This window comes from Siniperca chuatsi, linkage group LG14 (assembly GCF_020085105.1).
Source record: "Siniperca chuatsi isolate FFG_IHB_CAS linkage group LG14, ASM2008510v1, whole genome shotgun sequence".
In the NCBI taxonomy this organism is placed as follows: Eukaryota; Metazoa; Chordata; class Actinopteri; order Centrarchiformes; family Sinipercidae; genus Siniperca; species Siniperca chuatsi.
Window position 1 is genome coordinate 1,868,201 of NC_058055.1, and position 24,023 is coordinate 1,892,223.

The 24,023-nt window shown below is 40.8% G+C and overlaps 1 protein-coding gene across 46 annotated transcripts in view; it reads left to right on the forward strand.

Moving 5' to 3' along the window:
* dlg2 (discs, large homolog 2 (Drosophila)) overlaps positions 1-24,023 on the forward strand; it is a 208,837-nt gene that overhangs the window by 166,177 nt on the left and 18,637 nt on the right. For 30 of the 46 annotated variants that reach the window (XM_044222406.1, XM_044222362.1, XM_044222370.1 and 27 more), the window contains 6 exons: positions 307-472; positions 4,274-4,333; positions 5,549-5,704; positions 15,447-15,603; positions 21,393-21,495; positions 23,626-23,670. In XM_044222406.1, the coding sequence (XP_044078341.1) occupies positions 307-472; positions 4,274-4,333; positions 5,549-5,704; positions 15,447-15,603; positions 21,393-21,495; positions 23,626-23,670 (687 nt within the window). The remainder of the gene's footprint in view (positions 1-306; positions 473-4,273; positions 4,334-5,548; positions 5,705-15,446; positions 15,604-21,392; positions 21,496-23,625; positions 23,671-24,023) is intronic. The other 16 variants (XM_044222369.1, XM_044222372.1, XM_044222374.1 and 13 more) reach the window with 8 other exon arrangements.

Sequence of the window (24,023 nt, forward strand, 5' to 3'; positions counted from 1 at the left end):
TTATTCAGTCTCTAACTTCAACTAAAATTTGTCACTGGAAAATCAGTTTATAACACTCACTTTATCTTTACTGTTAAGTTACACATAGGGAATTCCTTTGAAGCAGTACAGTAGGGCTTTTGCTTGCAAACTGTGTTTTAGATAGATTCTTTTTTCGTTTTTATAAGTATATTTTTATGTTAGAGGATCACTCTAATTGAAACTGAATTCGAATACAAAATATTGAAAATTAGAAATACAACGTGTGCAGCAATACTCTCTTGGCATCATGTGTCAGCTAGTTTGTTTTGTTTGCTTCCTCCACAGCTTTCTCTCCAGCCATGGATAATCATATCTCTTCCCCCGTCGACAGTGGCACTCTGGAGTACAAGTCTGGTGTCCTCCCCATCTCCCCCAGAAGTTATTCCCCCCTCCCCAAGCACTTACTGGGGGAAGAGGATATAAACAGGTTGGATGGTTTTTCCTTCTTACGGTAATTACCTCCCTTCCTACCAGACTACTAAAACTACAGGTAGACGCTTTGTCCAACCCGCTCCTCCTGTCTCCCTCTTGTCCCGACTGATTTGTGTTAGTGTTTGGTGCATCTGTTTTGTTTGGGTTTTTTATCCCCACTAATCCCAAAGTCTGTGTCCAGTTTTCCCTGCAGTGTTTTTCAAAGATAGCCTCAAAAAACTAATTATGGGATGATAAAGGTGGGTTACTTGATCCCCAATCAGGATCTGCAACATTACATTCTGATCATATGTACTGAAACAAATGTTTATAAAATAGATCCTCAGAAACAGCAATTTGAAAACCACTGGTCTGCTGTAGTCCTTTATTTCTGTTGTGGTGTGTTGTGTTTGCGGCTGAATGTCGCTTTTTATGATTTCTTTCTGGACAATGTGTTGTTTAGTGCCATTGTGACGCATGCCTGGAAACCATGGAGCATCAAGTAATTGCTTTATAATTAAACACAACAGAGCCATTGTACTTCTATTGTGTTTTGGTGTTGGTGGTGCAAGCTGTTGTTCAGAAAGGCTTTGGTAATGTTGGTTATCAGTGGAAATGATGTTATAGTAAAGGCTGCCTCAGGTCCTGCAGCAGTGCCATCACAGTAAAATACATTTGCACAATGTGTAGAGAAAGATTTTGATAGACAAAGTGAATCTTGCCTGTTTCTGTGGTATTGAGTTTTTTTGGTTGCTAAAAAAAACAACCATAAAAAACAGGATATATCATTTTAGCTGACTCAAGGCATATACCAATTGTTGGAACTTAGTGAGTCTGCTCAGGGGCTGAAATGACGAATCCTTTGTCACATCTGTAAAGATAAGCTACACTCACTAATAGGCTACACTGCTACAACTGCCATTTTTATGAAGCAGTGCAGGAAAGTGATGGCGACTGCAAGTTGGGCAGTCCTAGAAGTTTATGTGCTTATTTGTGTGTCGGTATTAACCATCGTCATAAATCAGCTTTGAGGAATTCAAAACTATGCCAAATACAGTGCCACTATACAGCATTTGGGAGAGCTGTTAAAGTGTACAGCCAAACACAGTAAATACTATAAATATTTTTATTTATTTATTTTTAAGTTATTCTACAGAAATATTAAATAAAAATTAAAGGTTTCATTGTGTCATATTTTTAACCTTTTTGGTTCTTAATGAACAGTGGAAATGGAAACAAAACCCAGTCTCAGAACTTAAATGAGCCCAGAAAGTTCCAGGTTATTCCTCAACAGTCTTTTCCCCTTTCCTTATGTACTTTTCAACCTGTTGGGTTTTCAGTCACTCCTCTCTGACAGCTGCTCCCAGTCCAAACAGAAGAAAACTTAAGATGGCTTACTGGAGTGAGTCAGAGCCAAACATTAGCAGCTCCCCACCTCAGCTGCCCGAACACCTAATCCCAAAGCAAGCTGCCATAAGGCTTGGGACCAAATGGGCCAAATTTCCTATCAAGTCAAATCTAAGAGTAAAGCTTTTGTCTTTCTGCTCAGCAACTGTTGCCAAAGGTGGATGTTCCCCCTGCTGCTTGTCAAACACGGGGTTTGATCTGAGTGGCAGCCTCAGCTGGTCTGTTTATTGGTTGTCACGGCATTTGAAGAATGATAGATTAAAGCACATTTTTAAGCAGCACAACAAGGAAAATGTGTGGATATCACAATGAGCAAATTAATACATACACTCCATAATGCTTCTTTGTTAGATTAGGCCATTGTGTGCTGTGGCAAGAATTACGTTGTGTTGTCATATTCCATTTGCAAAATAAAGACTATTGCAGCAGAGTTATAACAAAAGCTCATTTCGAAGGATAACTGGAGGACCCCTGTGTTAAGCTTTGTTGAGTGAAGGATTAGTTCTCCATTCACTTTGGAGTTAAGAGTTTTACTATTTGCTCTTGGCCAAGGTGCATCCCTAATAGCCTTTGAGATTACCTTGCTGACCTAAAGTGTAGCTTCTGTCACTCTTCTTCACTGTGTACTACATATACATTTACAACAAATAGTATGAATGCTACAAAGCCAAGTGGATCCTCACTATCTCCAGTAGCTTCATTCATTCTAATTTAATTCTAAATGTCAGAATTTTGAATTTTGATATTTCTGCTAAGCCAAGTGAGGGAGAAGGGGAGAATTTCTTCTGCTTTATTAGCAAAGCAGAATCATTCAAAAGTTGTTCCGTCTACTCCAACCTTTGTTCACCTGTTCCTACTAACCCTAGATATCCTGTGCTCATTACAATTGGGAGCCAAGCAGCTCATGTACTGAATTAAGTCCTAATGGAGATACTCTACTAAAAGGAAGGCAAAATAAGCTGGATAGGAAAGCAAGACTGGCAGTGGGTTTCAGATTGTTAGGAATCACTGTCAATTAGAATGTTATAATGGCATACCAAAATGATTACTTTATTTACTAGAGCCTACCAAGTAAAATGCCTTAGTTCTTTGGCTGTTATAGGGTGTGAAGTCCAAGTATTAGGCAATTTATCGCTGTCCAAACTCATATGAATCTCAACATGTTGTCTGCAGTTATTTTCACATCATTGCTTCTCATTTGAAACTTCTTTTAGTAGAATAGCTACTTCAGATAATCTCCACAATTCTCCACAGCTATCCTTTGAAACAGCAGCATGTTTGAGATCCTGTTTTCTTTGACACTTTGTCTTGATTCCACCGGGCAAGTGAAAGAAAAAGAGAGAAGAACCGTGCCCCCACAAACTAGCTGCACACCTATGGGTCCTTACAAGGCATGTTGGTCTGATCTGTACTGACTGGCTGCCTCAGCTCAGCTCAATACAGTATGAATGATTCAGCAAGAGAAACTGAGCCAACTGTTCAGACCTCTCTGGCTTCTGATTCTCACCGGTGGGTCATTATTGAGACTCAGTACAAGCACAGAATGCAGGAATCATAGTAGAATACAACTGGTATAAAAGATTTGGTTCTAGGCATGTTTTTGACCACTCCAGTTAAACATAAGACATGATTTTCTGATCTCTGACCTTTGACATGACTTAAGCTTCAACCCTGCAGTGTTCATCCTCCTCACTATTGTCATTGCTGTCTGCTGTCTACAGAAAAGCACTGTGCAAGCAGCTGAAGAGACCTAATTTTGTTTGGTGTCCTAAGACATTCACAGTCATACTTTCTGTGATAGCACTGCCATGTTGGTTGGTTGAACCAACATGGCATGGACATGGCATGTTGTTGAAATATGATTAGTGAAACACCCTTGCCTGAAGGGCAGCTCATATCACCAGATGCAGGCAAGAACTGCATTATATCCATCTACTCTAATCTTGTCTGCAGTAGTATGACTACCAGTATCACATCAACAGACTACACATGCACACACAGACCAGTGTCTCAAACACACACATTATGCATAAATCACTCCTTTCCAAACTCACATACTGTACTGCATGCTCCAGTTAACACACTTGAATCAGGTCACAAACAGCAGACATGCACCCACTGAGTGTTCACTGAATGAGTGTTTCTGCAGCAGATTAGCACTGCCTCTCCATGCAGGCATACTGTGTATGAGCTAACACACTCTGATGTTTCGTGATTATGTTGTTGATGACTATAAATCCCTGACATTGACATTTACTTCAGTACTTTCAAGGACATAGCTTTTTCTGTTTTCGGTTGCCTCATTTGGTTCTATGTCGCATGCATCTAAGTGTTTCTTTGATCAGTGAATGTAAATAGCTAATTACAGTGTTTTATAATAAAAGACGGTTATCAGTGGTTGGTTATCAAAAGTTTACTTTTTCCATCCTATTAGAAATCCCTCGCTAGATGACGGGGAGGGTCACAGGTTTGATTCACAGCACTTCCAGTTGAGGTGAGATATTTAGTGTGTCACATACTGCATGCTCGCATGTACGTCAACACATGTTTCTTTGTCGCAAGGAATCGTTGGACATCATGACACTTTTTTAAGCATGCACCCCTTTTCATTTTGTTTTGGATGCCTGATGCATGTTATGAAGAAATTCTGAAGTACAGTTGAATGTTTCTGCCTAAACCTTTCTCCTGAGAGATAACCTTTCTATTATCTAAAAGATATATGAATAATGACTTTTTAAAACGTTATCATGCATAATTATGGTGTACAAATATATTAAGGTGGCCCACAATGAAGAAGTTTTAAAGTTTGTTCTTAAAGTGTCTCCAATAGATCACTCTGTCTGGTGATCATGCAAACACATTAAATTGAGAATATAACATTTGAAAGAATAAAGAACACATTCCTTCTCTTACAAATATAGAGTTGAATTGATGAGCAATAAAACACACCTTTGCTCAATCCATTGTACTGATTTTGCTACCACAGTCTTACTTGGTCTGGTATGACCACTAGTTTATGGTGGCTAATGTTAGAAAACTTTAGATATATATTGCTGTATAACTGACATTACTGAGTCAGTTCACTGATTTTATTACTCTTTGCTACTTGTGCTACCATCAAAATACTTTTTAGCATTTACAAGTATCCTGTAATTGTCTCATGTGGCCACAATGGCCAAGGTTTTGCATAAATTACATAATCTGGTTTTAACAGACATATATAGTAAGTAATCATAGGTAACTAACAATATCCCTAAAATGAAGATAAACCTCCTTGCCAAGCCAAAATACTGTAACTATGACTATGGCTATGATGTACATCTATATCTGCATCAAACTTGTGCCACAGCAGTCACATCTCTTTATTCAATGGCAAAAAAATCCCTTAACATAACAAAGTACATAATATCAGTATATCTGGTTGATTATGACAGGAAATTAGTCTGCTCAAGTACCTTTTCTTTTTAAGATGTAAAGCATGCCAACTCTCTGACTTTTGTGTTTTGACCAGCAACAACCATATACCATTTACAAAATATACCAGTACTTCCTCTTGCTCTCTCTACCTCATCTTATACTGCTTTATTTCTATTATTCTTCCTGTCTTTTATCTGTGTGCCTCCATCATCTTTGTTTATCCCAGACCCTTCATGCCCACCTCTGTCTCTGGACACTAACCTCTCTACTCTTGTCTCTCACTCCACTGTAGGCCTCCTGAGCCAGTTTACAGCACTGTGAACAAACTATGTGATAAAGCACCCTCCCCCCGACACTATTCCCCAGTGGAGTGCGACAAAAGCCTCCTCCACTCCGCCCCCCTCCCAAGCTATCACTTAAGCCTGTTCCCTGACACGGACATCACCAGGTACTTGCCCACCATATAAATGGCATGCCATGCATTACCATATCATTCTTTATAACCACCTGGCTTTCTCTTACACATTCAGTCGCTTTCTCCCTACTTTGAGCCCCCGGCAACCACGCGTTTGTGTTGTTTTCTCAAGCTAGCATGCCTTCTTCTTCCCTCCACTTCCCTCTCTCTCTTCAGGGCTCTGATTTAGCAGGAGCCTCCTAGCCTTATCTACCACCAACACATTGCCAGTTTTATCCAGTGGTACTTTTAGGCTTACACCATAGATGGAGAAACTCAGTTGTCAGTTCCAAAAGAAGAATGTGTTGGAATAAGGTGGGGCATGTAAGAATTAGAGAGTCACTGAAACAAATTTAGCACTATTACATTTCATGTTTAGCTGCTGTGCTATACAGCACCTATCGCTATAGGTCTAAATTAAGTTGAATTCAATCACCATCATATCTAAAGAAGGTAATAGAAGGAAATCATTCATTCAGATAATTCTGCTTCCTCCCATCCTTGATAATGGCAGATCAAGGTTCACCATCATCGAGGATGTTCCAATCCCTTAAATGTGTCTCAAAGGAAACAAGGAGTAAGGAACCACAGGTGTATCCTATGAGGGAGGCACAATGCAAAGACCGTGTAGATTTTTTTTTTTAATATAGTAGAATAGTAATTGTAGTGTTAATATTAATAAATTAGTAATAATCGGAATGACAGCTATAGGAAAAATAATGTCAGCATCAGTAACAGCCAATAACAACAACTGTAGTAGGAGTTGTCGAGCAGGAACACAGGGGCAGCAGGTGGCCCACAACCACAGATCCAGACTCTGCAGCTCTGGAGGCAGAAATACCTGCTGAAAGCAACAGAAGGAGAGACGAGAGAGACGAGAAAGCACAAAACTACGGGAGAGAGAAGATGTTGAGTTAGTAACATGCAGTGATGGGATAAAAATGCATATACTGTAGATGGAGAGGGAGAGGAGGAGAGAGGAAAGAGGTGCATCATGTGAAGTCTCCTGGCAGTCTAGGCCTATAGCAGCATAACTAAGGGATGGTTCAGGACTCAACCAAGCCAGCCCTAACTATAAGCTTCATCAAAGAGGAAAGTCTTAAGCCTACTCTTAAATGTGGAGATGGTGTCTGCCTCCTGAACCCAAACTGGGACCTGATTGCACAGGAGAGGAGCTTGATAACTGAAGGCTCTGGCTCCCATTCTACTTTTGGAGACTCTAGGAACCACAAGTAACCCCAATCATTAAGAGCTTTTGTAGATGAGGAGAAGGATTTTAAATTCTATTCTGGATTTCACAGGGAGCCAGTGCAGAGAAGCTAATATTGGAGAGATATGATCTCTTTTCCTAGTTGTTGCCAGTACACGTGCCGCAGCATTATCCATGCTTATTCATTAAATAAAAATCATTAGATGTGTGAACAGTGTGAATCATGAATGAATCAAAACAGTGTAACTTTGCTTCTTATTTTCTTACTTTCTCTTACAAGTACATCTTGGCTCATTCAGGAAAAATTAGGTCCAAATATGTGTCCTACACATCTGCACAATCGATACTATTAATCCTACAATATCAGCCTGAGCCTGAAAAGTGTCAGACTTCCTGTACCTGCAGCCTTTCACAAACAATTTATAGATTTCATTTTGTCCATTTATAGCTGATTTATACAAATAAAGAGTTGATATATATATATATATGTATTCAAATCCCACTCCCTAGAAGATGTGCAGCATTGAGTGCGATCCCTACCACAACCATCACTGAAACCAATGAGCTGATATACACTTCAGCAGCAGTGATCCTCGAGATGCTTGGCTATAAGAGCAACCATGAGAAACAGTACCCACCATGGAAACGAAGGCTGGGGGCTAAAATCAAGGAGGCACGGAGAGAAGTGAGCCAACTAACAGAGGCCGAGAGAGGTGCAATGAAAAAACAAGTACCCAAGAGGTACAACCAGATGCCCATACCTGAAGCACTCAAAACTGCCAAACAAAGGCTCCAAGCCTTGGCCAACTGCCTAAAGAGGTACACGAGAGATAATGAAGCCAGAAGAATAAACTGGCTGTTCGCAACTCAACCTGCGAGAGTACTGGAAAAGTATATGGGAGGGAGGCATCACACAACAGCGATGCACAGTGAATGGTGGCTCTGAGAGAGGACCACAGCAACCTCCCTGAACAGAATCCAGTTACCATCACAGTGGCAGACATCCAAGAAAGAGTCTCAGGTATGAAAAGCTGGACAGCACCGGGCCATGACAGGATCCACACCTACTGGCTAAAGAAACTCACTGCACTCCACGAGCGCCTAGCAGCACAAATGAACCAGCTGCTAAGAGATGGGACACACCCTGAATGGCTTACCGAAGGGCGCACAATGCTGATCCTGAAGGATCCCGCAAAGGGTACAGTCCCATCCAACTATCGGCCAATAACCTGTCTCTCCACAACATGGAAGCTCATGTCAGGCATCATCGCGGCTAAGATAAGTGGACACATGGATCAATACATGAGCAAAGCACAGAAGGGCATTGGCAGAGGAACCAGAGGAGCCAAACACCAACTCCTGGTTGACAGAACAGTCACCCAAGACTGCAGAGCCCGACACACCAACCTGTGCACTGCCTGGATTGATTACAAGAAAGCATATGACTCAATGCCAGGACGGCAACGGCCAAATACCTCCAACGAGTAAGGCAAGTCCTAAGAAGTCAGCTCAATGGCAAGAAGAAGGCCCAGGCAATAAACAGCTACGCCCTGCCAGTGATCAGATACCCTGCGGGAATAATAAGGTGGCCAAAGGAAGAGATACAGACCACAGATGTTAAGACGCGAAAGCTCCTCACCATGCATGGAGGGTTCCATCCCAAATCCAGCACCCTGAGACTGTACGCTAGCCGTAAGGAAGGCGGCCGTGGACTAGTGAGTGTGAGAGCCACTATCCAGGATGAAACATCCAAGATCCACAAGTACATCCAAGATAAGGCCCCAACAGATGACGTGCTCAGGGAATGTCTCAGGCAATGGGGAACAGAGGAAGACGTGCTGGAGGAGGGACCATCATGGGAGGACAAACCCCTACATGGGATGTATCACCGGAACATAACTGAAGTGGCTGATATCAAGAAGTCCTACCAATGGCTAGAGCGGGCTGGATTGAAGGACAGCACAGAGGCACTCATCATGGCTGCACAGGAGCAGGCCCTGAGCACCAGAGCAATAGAGGCCCAGATCTACCACACCAGACAAGACCCAAGGTGTAGGCTGTGCAAAGAGGCCCCTGAGACAAGCCAGCACATAACTGCAGGGTGTAAGATGCTGGCAGGAAAAGCATACATGGAGCACCATAACCAAGTAGCTGGCATAGTGTACAGGAACATCTGCACTGAGTATGGACTGGAAACCCCGAGGTCAAAGTGGGAAACACCTCCAAAGGTGGTAGAGAATGACCGAGCCAAGATCCTGTGGGACTTCCAGATCCAGACTGACAGAATGGTAATGGCGAACCAGCCTGACATCGTGGTGGTTGACAAACAGCAGAGGAAAGCCGTTGTGGTTGACGTGGCGATACCAAGCGATGGCAACATCAGGAAAAAGGAACATGAGAAACTAGAGAAGTACCAAGGGCTCAGAGAAGAGCTGGAGAAGGCCTGGAAGGTGAAGGCAACAGTGGTGCCCGTGGTCATCGGAGCACTCGGGGCAGTGACCCCCAAACTGGAGGAGTGGCTACAGCAGGTCCCTGGAAGAACACCAGACATCTCGGTCCAGAAGAGTGCAGTACTGGGAACAGCAAAGATACTGCGCAGAACCCTCAAGCTCCCAGGCCTCTGGTAGAGGACCCGAGCTCGAAGGATGAGACCACCCGATAGTTTAGAACAATTAGAGTAGAACCCAATTGAACACCTATGAGCAATGTGTTAGACAGCGCTCTCCACCACCATCATCAAAACACCAAAAGAGGGAATATCTTTTGGAAGAATGGTGTTCCATCCCTTGTTTAGAGTTCCAGAGATATGTAGAATGAAAAGGTGCATTGAAGCTGTTCTGGCGGCATGTGGTGGTTATGTGGTGGGTGGTTATATATATAAAAAAACCTTGTCCTTCACCCCTGCCATGATTAGTGCTTCTGTGCTGTCCTTTAGTGCTAACCTTTTCCAGCCACTAGTAGGATTTCTTGATATCAACCACTTATTCTATCTGTCGGTGGTACATGCCGTGCAGGGGCATGTCTCTCTATGGTGGTTCATCCTCTTCCTCCTCATCATCCTCAGGTTTCTGCTGCCTGAGGTATTCACTTGGGGGCCATTGTCATTGGGGGCCATCGTCCTGATGTACCCCTGGATCTTTGTTGTTTCATCCTGGACAGTGGTTCTGACACTCACTAGTCCTCGGCCTCCCTAGTTCTGTTTAGTGTACAGTCTGTACAGGTGCTGGATTTGGGGTGAAACCCTCCATGCATTGTGAGGAGCTTCCTTGTCTTGATATCATTGGCCTCTATCTCCTCCTTTGGCCAGCTTATTATACCAACGGGGTATCTGATGACTGGCAGAGCGTATGTGTTGATGGCTCAGATCTTGTTCTTCCCATTCAGCTGACTTTTCAGGACCTGCCTTACTTTGTGTAGGTATTTGGCTGTGGCTGACTTCCTTGCTGGCTCCTCATGGTTTCCATTTGCTTGCGGGATCCCAAGATATTTGTAGCTGTCCTGAACATCTGCAATGTTGCCTTCTGGTAGTTCAACCCCCTCAGTTCTGATCATTTTCCCTCTTTCTGATACCATCCGACCACACTTGTCCAGTCCGAATGACATTCCAATGTTGTTGCTGTAGATCCTGGTAGTGTGGATCAGTGAATCGATGTCTTGCTCATTCCTGGCATACAGCTTGATGTCATCCATGTAGAGGAGTTGACTGATGGTTGCTCCACTTCGGAACCGGTATCTGTAGCCACTCTTTGTGATGATCTGGCTGAGGGGGATAAGGCCTATGCAGAACAACAGCGGGGATAGTGCATCACCTTGGTATATGCCACACTTGATGGTGACTTGAGTCAAGAGCAGTGCCTCTGCTATAATTGTTCAGGAGAATCTTTCAGCGTATCCGGTGGAATACCACAACTACGAGTCCTGAACATAACAGTTTTGTGAATATATGTAACGTTACCATTAACACTCCTATTAATGTTATAACATATAGGCAGAATGGGCTAAGATGCTCACACATTAGCTTCCACTCAACTGACACAGTATGAAAGTAGCTACATGGTTAGCTAGCTAGCTAATGTAGTAAATGAGTGAGAGAAGCATGAGTGACATTACGGTTGTCATAGGAGAGAAAAATATGGGGACTTTGTTTATTTACTTTCCATGATTGCATCTCACCAACTAGTCAGATAACGTTAACAACGTAGCGTGAAGTCAATACTCAACAGACTCAAACCACCACTGCACCGTCATCTGCTGAACTGCAGAATGATGAAAAGATGATCTGATGCTTACCTTTCAATCTGCTAAATTACTGACTGTACTGACAATCTATAGCTGGCTAGTTACCTCACTAAAATAGCAAACAGATGTGATAAGCATGAGTGACATGACGGTTGTCAGGGACAGGGTTATATTAGAGTTATATCCAAAAGGGAAAATGATGGGGTCATTGTTTATTAACTTTCCAGAAATGTATTTCACAAACTAGTTAGCAACTTACCGTGAAGACACGTGAAGCTGTGATGCATACTCTGACATGTGCTGCAGACCATGGATGTATAAAGAGCTGCAGACAAGGCTGAGAATATTGTAGCAACAGCCCTCATTTCCCATCATGCCTAGTGCTGTACTGAATAGTTTGTTAACTTTGCTGTTTTATGTTAGTGTTTGTAATGTGTCTGTTCAGAACATGGTGGTTTATGTTGGCAATGACACAGCATGAACAGGGCTTTGGCTGGCCAATTCTAAATGTGGAATGTCACAATTTCCAACAATGGGATGCACAAAAAGAATGGTGTTTACGGTTTGAGGATAGAGAGGCAGTGCTTGTCATTTTTGTGCTGGTTTATATTTTTAACCATTAGTGAGGTAGCTGTTAAATTTCTTTACCCCAGCTGTATTGTGCTACTGTGATTATGAGTTTTTTTCCTGTGATAAATGTCATTAAAGGGTTGACATCGCTGAGAGCTGCTTTTTGTCTCTCATTCTGCTTTGCTTGCCACAGCATTGTATACAATAGAGTTGGAGCGCACTCTGTTGGATAAACTATGTGGTGACACTATTACTAGATTTTGCATCTGTTTCTGCATAATGGTCTGTAAAAACAAAGTTGACCAACATATATGCTGATACTTTATATCTGTGGTAGGCCAATATCAGCCAATAAAATCAGCCAGTGGACTAATATCAGTTTGTGAATATGTGTGTGGGGGCAAGTCTGCCTGCCATGTCCAAACACATTTTCTTATTGCTCTACATGTGTGAATGAAACAATGATAAATTTCCTGGTTTTTGCTGTTACCATGGTAGCGCAGTTCCTTCACAGATTCATTTTAGTTAATGAGAGTAAAAATGTGTTATTAGTGCATTTTTCCTATGACTGATCCAATATACAGTGAATCTCTGGCACTTTGGGCAACTAAAGGTGCACCAAAGGGTCATGAAATAATTAGCCTGTATTAACATCTTTAAGATTGAGTCATTCAGGAGCCTTGCTGAGCTCTTGGCAAAGCCTAGCTGACTTAAAATGAACTGTAGCATTAAATTAGATTAGCCTTTGAGAAATGTCTTCTTTTGATAGTTTTGTAATGCAGATTAATCCATCCCTTTAGAAATAGTGTTTGTTTTTTTCAATTTGGGTCTATCACTATTCCTCTCTGATACAATTTTATTTTAAGAATATCAGAATCAGAATCAGAAATGCTTTATTGATCCTTGAGGGGAAACTCTTTACTCATTACAGCTGCTCACTATCACGTCAGTGCACACAGGAATAGAAGAACTATGCAAATCAAAATATAATACGCTATAATACAGGTAAGATAAATTAAGTACAAAGTGGATATAAGTATAAAAGCTAAAATAAGTATAAGTACCAAAGTGGATTTAGAGGTTGATAAGTATGTACGGTATAATACAATGTAATAATGTAAGTAATAAGTAATAGTGCAATAATGAGTACTGTTAAGATAAGTGTAGCTTATTAAGATGATTATGAGATGGTGGATATTGCACAGTAGTAATAGAAGTATGAATAAATATCAATAAATAGGGAATTTAAACTGAAAACAGAGTATATTGCACAGGAGTATTAAACAGAGAATATTGCACAATTATTTTAAGTATTGCAGAGATGTTAATGATCAATGTCCAGTTTAGTGACCTAGGGTCATACAGACTGACACTTAGAGGGAGGAGTTAAAGCGTTTGATGGCCACAGACAGGAATGACTTCCTGTGGCGCTCTGTGGTGCTTTTTGGGGGGATGAGTCTTCGTCAAAGTCAAGCTGGTCAAGCAAAGGTGCTCCTTTGTCATGGAGCGGGTGGGAGACACTGTCCAAGATGGCGTGTAGTTTGGCCAGCATCCTCCTCTCTGACACCACCGCCAGAGAGTCCAGCTCCACCCCCACAATGTCACCAGCCTTACGGATCATAAATTGTGCGCAGAGTATGTGAAACATATGATTTGGATGAATGCTTTGGGAATTTAACATATGTAGAGCCGACGTACTCTGGTTTGATTTCATTCTGGTTATTTTATATAACAAATTTGGTCCTCCCATGTTCACAGGTCTACACACGTCATCAAAGATGAACTCATAGAAACCTGCTAATATCTGAAATGCTGTGGTTTTACAAATTATATGTATGTGTAGATATGTAGTGTATTGGGGGGTGGTCGATGCAGTAAATATTCAGTAGTAGTATGCACATGTTATGACTGGTTATGTTGTGTTATGTTATGAATGGTAATTTTAGTTTTAACAAATTTAATCCAAGACTATACCTTTATCTTGGTTCAATTGTACAACTCCATCCAAAAAATAATTACCCAGTTTTAACCTGATCCTAACTCTGTACAATAGATGTACATCTTGGGCTTCATACATTAGGTGTCTCTGCAGATACAGTACACAGATATTATTTCAGACTATGAAAGGAGCAAGCTGAACCACCAAAGTTAACTGTTGTTGTAGTTAAATTATTGTAACCAGTGATTTATGTTTATAATGTTCCATGAATCACATATTTACAGTACCGTGGGGGGTTGATTAAGTATCTCATGTGAATCATTCAGCCAAAATAACACAACAGCAACAAACCTGTCACTGAATGCTTGTTCTCCAATGAATGAACATAGACTGTGATAGAGTTTATTCACAGACATTGTGCTAGGTACGATATACATACAAAGAAGAAACAATTCTCTCCACATTAAGTCTCTTCTGCTCTTTACATGAATGATTCCTTCAGCTTTCTGCAAACTCTTTTTATTTCTATTTCAACAAAATGTCAATTCATTCTGTAGGGCATCAAAACTGCATTGTTGCGTGATCAGAAGTTTGAAGATTAGATGTTTTTGTCATAAAACACTAGATGGTTGAAAATGGCAGAAGGAAGATTGGAATCAGGGTATCTGTGCTCCACATGAAATGCCTGCATGTATGCAAATTAGCCTGTTGTTGGGGATGATTTTATTCAGCCTTTTTCAAGGTTAGAATTCAAAGAGAGGGTGCTGTCAGTAACTACAAGATATATTACAGTTTAACATAAAACATCATGTGTTTGTACTAACATTGGCTTGTTTAGTCAAGTTAAAACCACCACGTTTCTGTTAAAGCCAGAAACTCCGATGTGTCTTCGAATGACGGTGAATAGGAGGTTGGCGTTGTTGACAGTGAAACACTGTATGGTGTCCTGAAACAACTGGAGGATCACAGAGGACACATCATTAGTACCTCTGAAGAACAAGAGAAAATTCAAATCAAAATGGCCAACAGTGCCCAATGTTGTGGCCTTGCTTCATGCCCCTGTAGTTTATGCATTCACCAGCAGATGGCAGTGTGCTGTTTACATTCATTTTGACAATCCTGTTCTTGGTTGTCCTCTGGAAGGGGACTAGTTTGATTTGATAGGAATAGTTTGATTTCAGTGTTGTTTAGTTTGCTAGATATTATTCCTGTTTGGCAATGTAGAAGAATGACTTCTGTCATCATACAGTAGGTTTCACGCCCACCATTGTCTCTTCATGTACACTTAGGTACTAATTCAGTGCTAAACAACAACAACAATTTCGTATGGAGAGCCTTGATCCGAATCTTCTTAAAATGGGAGTCTGTGGTCTAAAGCATGTCTATATTTGAGTCTGTACCCTGATAACCCAAATGCTACTACAACCCTATAGGGAGCTATTGTCCTTCAGTATGTGTTTGTACACATCCCATGCATGTATCCTAGTGTGTGTGCATTTATGAGAGAGAGACAGAGAGAGAAAGCAAGCCAGTCTGTGTGTGACGAGGTTCCTCTTCCGTCAGAACTGAATTGGGGACAAGTGATCCTAAGTAGAGCACCATCCCCCTGTGGAGCTCCAGCAGTCTTTAAGCTCTGTTGCCTGAGCAAAGCATCACTGAGGCTTTTGTCGACCTACCGTGCGGTTGCTGACCACCTCTCTGTCCTCCTACGCCGAGCTGAAGATGCTGAAACCCACCGACTCCCCCGAGCTGATGTACTATCTGAACTGTCTGTACAGGGAACCCAGGAAGGTCGTGCTCCACAAAGGCTCCACAGGCCTGGGCTTCAACATCGTGGGTGGTGAAGATGGCGAGGGCATCTTTGTCTCCTTCATCCTGGCAGGAGGGCCTGCTGACCTGAGTGGAGAGCTGAGGAGAGGCGACCAGATCTTATCGGTGAGTGCACAAGAGCCACCTCAGCCTAGTTTTATAGAGATACACACCCATGTTGGAAAACATTCAAAAGTGAGTGAGATTATAAATCATGAATTATTAATTGACAAGTCTGGATTTGGAGTTTTGTCTCGTGTTATAGAAATGTGTGGCCTGTTGATTGAAAATGAGTACAATAGCTGTTAATATCTTAAAATACAAGCTGCTTGCATACAAATATAAACAATCTGCTTACCTGTTTCATGATAAAACAGCTTTACATCAGAAGTGATCACAAAAAGATACAAACTAATTGAACAAAGGTTGGGCAGCTGGGTTTCAACAAGCTTCCCTCACGGCAAGTATAGATCTACTTTTAAAATGGTCGACGCTCGTTAAACCTGTGTGTTCCCAGCTTATTAATAGAGAGTGTAATAGTCCTACTGGCCTAGATTCATTTTCAGGGCCAAACACTAACAGCCTGGTCTTTTTTTCCTACGTAGCATTTCTCTAATATTACTACAGAGAGGTGTAGGGTGTCTGTGGTAGTTACTAGTAAGTTTATTTTTCGCTGGTCATGTTAAATGGCATGGTTCTCAGCTCCAGATGTTGCAGTGGGGTTCCCATTCAGAACCGTTTTGAGACATTCTTATTGTATCCTATTAGCTGGAAACATCACTATAGGGGTATTCCATCAGAAATCACCCTTTCGATTAGAAGATTTTCTTTCCCTACATGTTAACCTACATGAGAGAGTGTTAGAATGTGGTTTGATTAACCAGAATGACAAACCGTTCAGGGGACAGTGGCCCTCAAGTTGACCTATATTGCACCCTGACCTTACCTAAATCTTCTTCAAAAATAAGCCAACAACAAACAGTATGGTTCCCTGATTATCAGAAGGCTTACAAACATGTTTATCCAAAATCCCAATACTTTTGATCCAAAATAACTAAATATGCAAATTAGGTGAGTTTTTGTCCTTAAACCTTAATTTGCAAAAATGCATAAAGCTTCTTGAGTTATGTTTATTTTTGAAGAAGATATGTGGTTTCTAATTACAGCATAATTTAGGTGTATGGTGTCTAATTAGGGTAGAACTTTGTTTGTTTACTATCTAATAAAGAACATATTATTTCTAGTTTTGGTCTAATTTAATACAAAGTATGGCTTATTACTTCTTATTAGTGTACTGTAAAATAAAGTGCGACCAAAATTTTTTGTTGCAGCCTTAAAATTCAGTAACATTTCCTTTGGAATCTTCTCACTAAGATTCAGACTGAACTGGTGGTTATTCAGTCTGTAAAAGGTGGGCGAGATGTCACTGTATGCAAAAGTTGCAACAGACTTCCTACTGAGTGACAAACATGCAACAGTCAGCATTTGCTGGTAAAAAATGGTAAATGTAATAAGCGGTAAAGTGACATCATACAGCAACAAATGTGTTGATGATGTGGTGATCACATACAGCACCACCAGAGCGAGACTGAAAGCTGGCACCAAGGGGCAAAGCGGAGGTGAGAAGAACCCTGCTGAGAGTGAATGTGAGTGAAGCTGCTGTGCCTGATAAGATTCCTGGCCGTGTACTAAGACACGGTTCAGACAGTTATTCATTCAACTCAAACTCCCCCATGAAACTGATTGGCAAACTTAGCACTTTGGGCTTTGGATATTGGATATTGGACTTCCTCACAAACAGACCCCAGACAGTTTGGATTGTTTGGTCACACCTCCTCCTCTCTAGTACTGAACACCGGAGCCCCTCAGGGCTGTGTGCTCTGCCCCCTCCTGTTAACGCTGTACACCCATGACTGCAGAGACAACTCTGTTGTGAAGTTTGCAGATATAGCGGGATTGCCGTATTTCAAACAATGATGAGACTTCATATCAACAATCTTGCAGAGTGGTGCACATATAACAACCGAATGCTCAATGTCAGCAAAACCAAGGAGCTGATCATTGATTTTAGGAAAAATGAGACATGGAAGCCATAAATAAATGACTTGAAACTTTCTGTTATGCTGGTTTTGCACATTACCATACCACTACCTTTTGTACTGCCCTCATTCCCACTTTAACCAAGTCTTTCTATTTGCCCCATTCACTCATATTACACTGATATTATACATTTTGTATTTATAATTTTTGGGTAACACTTTATATTAAGGTACACATATTCACCATTAACTAGTTGCTTATTAGCATGCATATTAGTAGCATATTGGCTCTTTATTAGTCATTATAAAGCAATTATTAATGCCTTATTGGGCATGACCATATTATACAACTCTTCACACTTAGTAAATCCATTATTCTCTACTTGCACAATGTAGTGTGACATATATCCATTTGAGTGAAATAGACTCAAAGACTTAACTCTAATAGAAAGAAACTCTATTGGTGAACTTAAATTGCTGATAACAGGTTAAAGAAGTTGCTACATCCAGTTGCAGCACCGGAGTCCTAACGAGGACCGTAGCGAACTTCATTACCTTCGCCTTCAACCTTAGTGACTTAGCGACTAACGTTAGCAGGCTAACATTGGTGTTACACTGACTGACTAGCGAACGTCGCTAATGGTTATCTAAGACGATGAGGTGATTATCAAAATGATAAAAAAAAACTATATACAAAAACCTACGGTAAATACTATTAACAATATGTACAAAGCTATCTGTGAAAAGTGAAGTAACTAACTTAAGGATGAAAAAGCACTGTGAGGTGTTACAGGGAGTAAACAGACATGCAGTTCGTAAAATGGATATACTGTAGAATAATGGAAGTGTGAAGAGGAGGCATCTTTAGAATAGGGAACCTGTGTGGGTTAATAAGTGTCAAACTACTAGTGAATTAGTTATGAGCAAGACCTCACTTTAGAATGGGGAACATATTCTGAGTTAGAAAGACTTCATTTACAGTTATTTGGACTCTATTAACACTTGTAATTTTGTGTTTCACTACATAAGAACAGACCATATTTATTAAGTGTTATTAAGGGAGAATGAGAATTCTTGTGGTACTACCACCTTAAAAGGCCCATAATGAGCAAAGCATATGAAGATCGTAATTAATGTACAACAACCAATGTTACCAACTTTTTTCCAATGAAAGTAGCTAGCACTAGCTCCAAAAATCGCTAAAAGTCGCCAGATGACATTATACACTCGTTTGCATGTTGATGACATCATCATACATTCATTTGCATACAGCTTAGTGCAGTAAGGGAGAGATCACCTTAATTTAAGACATACTGTATAAAACATAGGTAGAGAAATCTTTGGCCAAATAATCACAAACTCACTACAGGGACATTGTGTAATTGAAGTTAAAAAAAAGTTAAAAAAAAAAAAAATTGTTCACAAATGAACAATTTAAATATTTACAAGATCAAACGAACTATTTACATATTTACATCCAGAGATCCGGAGAGAAAGAGTGAAGCTGCCGCATACTGACTGCCTGCACACAGCGCAAGACGAGAGGAAAAGAGACACTGTTGGCAGAAGAGCTGCAGCGTGCATGGGAATGAATTACAATATAATATATTTGAATATATTTCTCGCCTTTTCTGAATAAGTCGCTAAATTTGTCGCTAGTCGCTTTTTAGAAATAACGTTGCTAAAAGGGTCTGAACATTAATGTCAAAGTCGGTTTTTGAGGGAAAACTCTTAGTTAATGGCCCAGTTGTAGAATATGGGTCATGCAGAATAAGGCATTAATAAGTGCTTTATATTGATTAATAAAGAGCCAATATGCTTCTAATATGCATGCTACAACTGCATTTCCTTGTCCTGTATTGTATAATGACAATACAGCTAACCTTAACCTTACACACAGATTGCCAAAGATTGCCAAAGACTAATCAGAAGAGCATCAGCATGAAATGATACTTTCCAAGTGTCTCTGTGATGTTAACTATCCAAACAAACAGTATTGTGAAATACATATATTTATAAAACTTGTCAACAGACAAAAAGAATATTCTTTCGTCCTTGCGATTTTGGCCTTAAAATGAGCTTTTTGATTATGGTTAGTTTTATGCTGATGAGGTGATAAGTATTGGCAAGTAGTGGTGATTTTAGTTGTCTTTGTGGGCAATAACAGTATTGTGTTTTGTTTCCACATTTAATAATAATAATAATCCCTTGACTTAGTCAGCATCTGCTGCCATGCAGAAAACAGTGGCTTTACAATCTTAGGTTTAAAAAACACATACTGCATTATTGGGTCAGTGTTCACGAGTGCCGTATAACAAATAACAACAGTTAATGTACAGTATGTATGATGACTTACTGAGATGATAGACAGAGTACACAGTGGGCAGTAGCTGGGAGGATGTGATTGTTCTGCCTCATTAGAGTTAATTGTAATAGTTTGCCTCCCACACTAATGCCACACTGTGCAACAGATTACACTGTCTCATTTCATTGTAGTGTTATGGTATTGTATTGCCTGCAGATTGTTAAATCAACATGGCACTGTCTGGCTGTTAATTTGCATCCAATCAGCACCTCTGTCTACCTTGATGAAAGCAGGCAGTTAATATTCCAACAGTGGCCTGGTTTTGAAGTCTAACAATAACTTCCTCTGTCTCTCCCCATCTATTCACCATACACTCTTCTATCTCTACACACTCTACAGTACGTACACATCCAGCACTCACAAATGGGGCTCTTTGGTCTATTGCCACTGTTCAGTTGCCCTAACACTGGAGGACAGCACACCAACTGTGAAGGGAGAGGTGTGTCAGAGACAAAAGTGTAAACCTGTGTTTATCTGGGGCGGCTGTCACTTAGTGGTAGAGCAGGTCGTCCACCAATCGGAAGGCCGGTGGTTCGATCCCGGCTCCCCCCAGCCCACATGTCGAAGTGTCCTTGGGCAAGACACTGAGCCCCAAATTGCTCCCGAGGGCTGTGCCTTCGGTGTGTGAGTGTGTGTGACTGATTAGTTAGTTTCTTTGGACTGATGAGCAGTTGGCACCTGCCATCAGTGTGTGAATGTGTGTGAATGTGATGTGTAGTGTGAAGCGCTTTGAGTGGTGGGAAGACTAGAAAGGCGCTGTACAAGAACAGTCCGTTTATCCTCTTGAGCAAAGCAATACAGAAACAGAGACATCCTTGGAGTTCCCTCTTTGAGATGACCATTTTAATGTGAGTTATATCAAGCCCACCCTTCTTGACATTATGTGAAAGTTGATCTTGTTGGAAGTTGTGATAATGTGAGAACGATATATTTAGCCAGTGTCCTTAAACATGATAATTATATTCACCAATCAAATCTTTAATGAATGTGTTACAAAAGCATTTGTTTTTATATGCATTCACTCAATATGTTTAGACGCATCACACCAGGTCTTGAAGGAGTTTAAACATTTCAAGCATATTTCTGGAAACAGATTTTTATAGTTGGCAAACTTTGTCTGCAAAAATATTAGACGAACAGTGAGAGGGAGAGCGATCTACAGTATTGATTTGCATGTAAGATGATAACAGATGATTGTTTTTTTTCCAATTAAGCCACAATAAATCATTCTCACTAGATGTCCTGTGGAAATTTTCCCAACCTGTATTCATTACACCTCAACCATGGACATGGCCAGATTACAACTTTGTAGTTAAACAGTTAAATAAATCTAAAAACAAATTTAAAAAAAACAAATATGTCCCTATAGTGTCCTTGCATTTAAAGGATACCATGTATTTGCACTGGTTTGGGATAAAGTGTAGCTTATTTGTGGTGCAGGTCATTGTACTGTGTCCAATAAAGCAGAAATTCCACAAAATAATCCTGCGAATGTTCCTTGTTGTTAACAGGTAAATGGCATTGACCTACGAGGAGCCACACATGAACAAGCAGCAGCAGCGCTGAAAGGAGCGGGACAGGTGGTTACCATCATTGCCCAGTACAGACCAGAAGGTGAGTCAGCACAAACAAGTTACCGTAGTAGAACCACAGGAACCCTGTGGTGTAAATGTCCTGCTAAACAGCACAAACATACACAGAACGATGCTTGAGTAGGTCTCCCCTACACATGTGATTTGGTTGTAATAAGGCCAAGTGATGCCTCACCTTATGTTTCATAGCTACATTTATTCACACATCACTACTAAAAACTCCCCAATATTAAATTGTCACAATAAAAGCATCCCTCAGAACTCTCTTTTCACATATGGTGAAGACTGTGTCAGAAGTATTTGTTTTTGATCACATTACCTTTGTTGGAAACGGCCCATACATTGTATCTTGGACAAAAGACAAACAATACAAGAGCCTACAAAAATAAAGTGATGCCTACATACTGTACCTTTAGGATCCTGCCCCTCATAAACTTGCTTATGGATTTTATGTTTAAAACGTTTTCATTAAATAAAATGTTAAACATATAAATAAGACTTTATTGGCCTCTCAGGCAGCTCTGCCTCCATGTTGTGACAGCTTCACCAATCTGCATCTTAGCAGTGATGGTGGGATTTACGTAGCATGAGAAACATTCTGCCTGTGGGGTTCAACTCAGAGCAAGAAAGGTCTTCACTGGTCATCAAGTTTGATGCTAGCCCGACAATTGTCCCAACTTATAGTTGAAACCGGGGAAATGATGCAAGGTCACTCACTTCTCATTTTATGTTTGGTTTGACATTTTCAAATCCCAAGATTTCTTTTGTCCTTTCATTACACCACACATGACTGCAAGGATTTGACTCAGAGGATTCCTAGCACTGACTGGACTCTTATACGGCTCTCTTATGGATGAGATTTGAGTTAAGGTGAAACTTTAACTGAACTTCTGTCAAGACCTGTCACCTGTGACCTTCAGAATAAGAGCTCCCTCAGTGAGTGTCCATCAGCTGTTTTTGTTATACACAAAATTATGCACCAAGTGTTCGCCTCAGCATCATGAATTAGCTGGGAAAAAAGTGTGCTTAAGCCTGCATCTGTGCATTTCCCTAGTTTGTTGAATGGGTGGTAATGGGAAGCAGTATTGAGACATTAGTGGAGCTGATAAGTGACTCAGAAGTTGTACAGTATAATGACTATTATTAATGTAGTCTTTGCTGGAACTTTCTAGTCCTTGGTCTTTTCAAAGGCCAGGGACAAGAAATCATTGAAATCATTTGATTTGAAATGTTCTTACTTACACAAAGTTTCTGAAAAGGGTTTAGAAAAAGAAGTAATGATATGATCTGATTCAACAAAAAACATTCTATTTGTCTTAAATTTGTTTGTGGTTTCTTTGTCCTGTAGCATCAGCATGTAAATTGTAATAACCCATGCGGGACATGTTCATGCCAATTCAAATCTACCAAAGACTTTCTGCCTTAACCTTCTGTAAGTTAACGTGTAGTGGATCAGACAGCTTTGACTGGTGACATGCCTCCTCTGATTAAGGTCAGCTGCAGTAATGACTCGAGGGCTATAGAGATAGTGACTGATGGTCAGAGACCTCTCAATGTCTCAGAGGTGCCAAACTCACAAACTCAGACCCTTATACCAAGAGCTGTGGTGGGTGTTTGCCTTCAAAGTATCTACATCAAGTGTATTTTCTCTCAAATCTAAAACCTAACATTCAAGGAGTCAAAAGCTTTATCTGCCGGGTCAAGGCTTCTTTATACATTTCTTGATTTATGCTTAGAACAACAGTCAGACCTGAGCCAAAATTATTGGCAACAGCTGCCATAAGAGACTGGTCTTGGTGTTAGATTGCTTTGGCTTCTCAAACACGGCCTAATTTAAGAAGATCTTGAGAGCTGATGCAAATTTTACAGTCCAAAAGCTCAGACTGACTTTGCTCCATCTCACAGGAGACTCTTCAGTAGTGTGGCAAAGATCAGTCGAGAAGCTATTTCACTTGCATCAAGTTCAGTCTGAAGCCCTCTGCAGTCAAGAGTCTTAGTTTAGGGATGACTCAAAAATCTGTTTCATTGAATGCTCCCATCTCACTTATCCAACTCGTTGCCTTGCTCCCGTCTGAGGGGACATCTTACAGCGGACTAACTGGGCTCCAAACCCCTCTGAGACTAACAACTGCTTTCTCTTCTTACCCATCAGAACTTGCTCTATGCTCAACGCGACGGGCCCATTCTCCTGCACCAGGTTTGTGCCATTGGCACCTGTGCCTGCTCTGAGCTTTAGCATCATTCACCGGGGCTCGGCTAAGTGAGAGTCACTGAGTGAATGTGATCACAGTCTGTTCACTCCTCCTCACCAAGTGTTTCACCCACTGAAGCACACCTGATCCCTTCCTCTCCCAACTCCTCCACTGCATGTGCACTTTTTAAACCCTCCTGACTTTATCTTACTTCCTGTGTTCCCAGGTTGGGACCCTTCAAACAGTTACCTTTCTTCTTCCCCTTTGAAAATGCTGTATTTCTGTATGCTGTGTTTTGAGGGAGTTATTATCAGTACATACAGACACAGTTACTCATGCATTGCAGCTCAGTCTAATA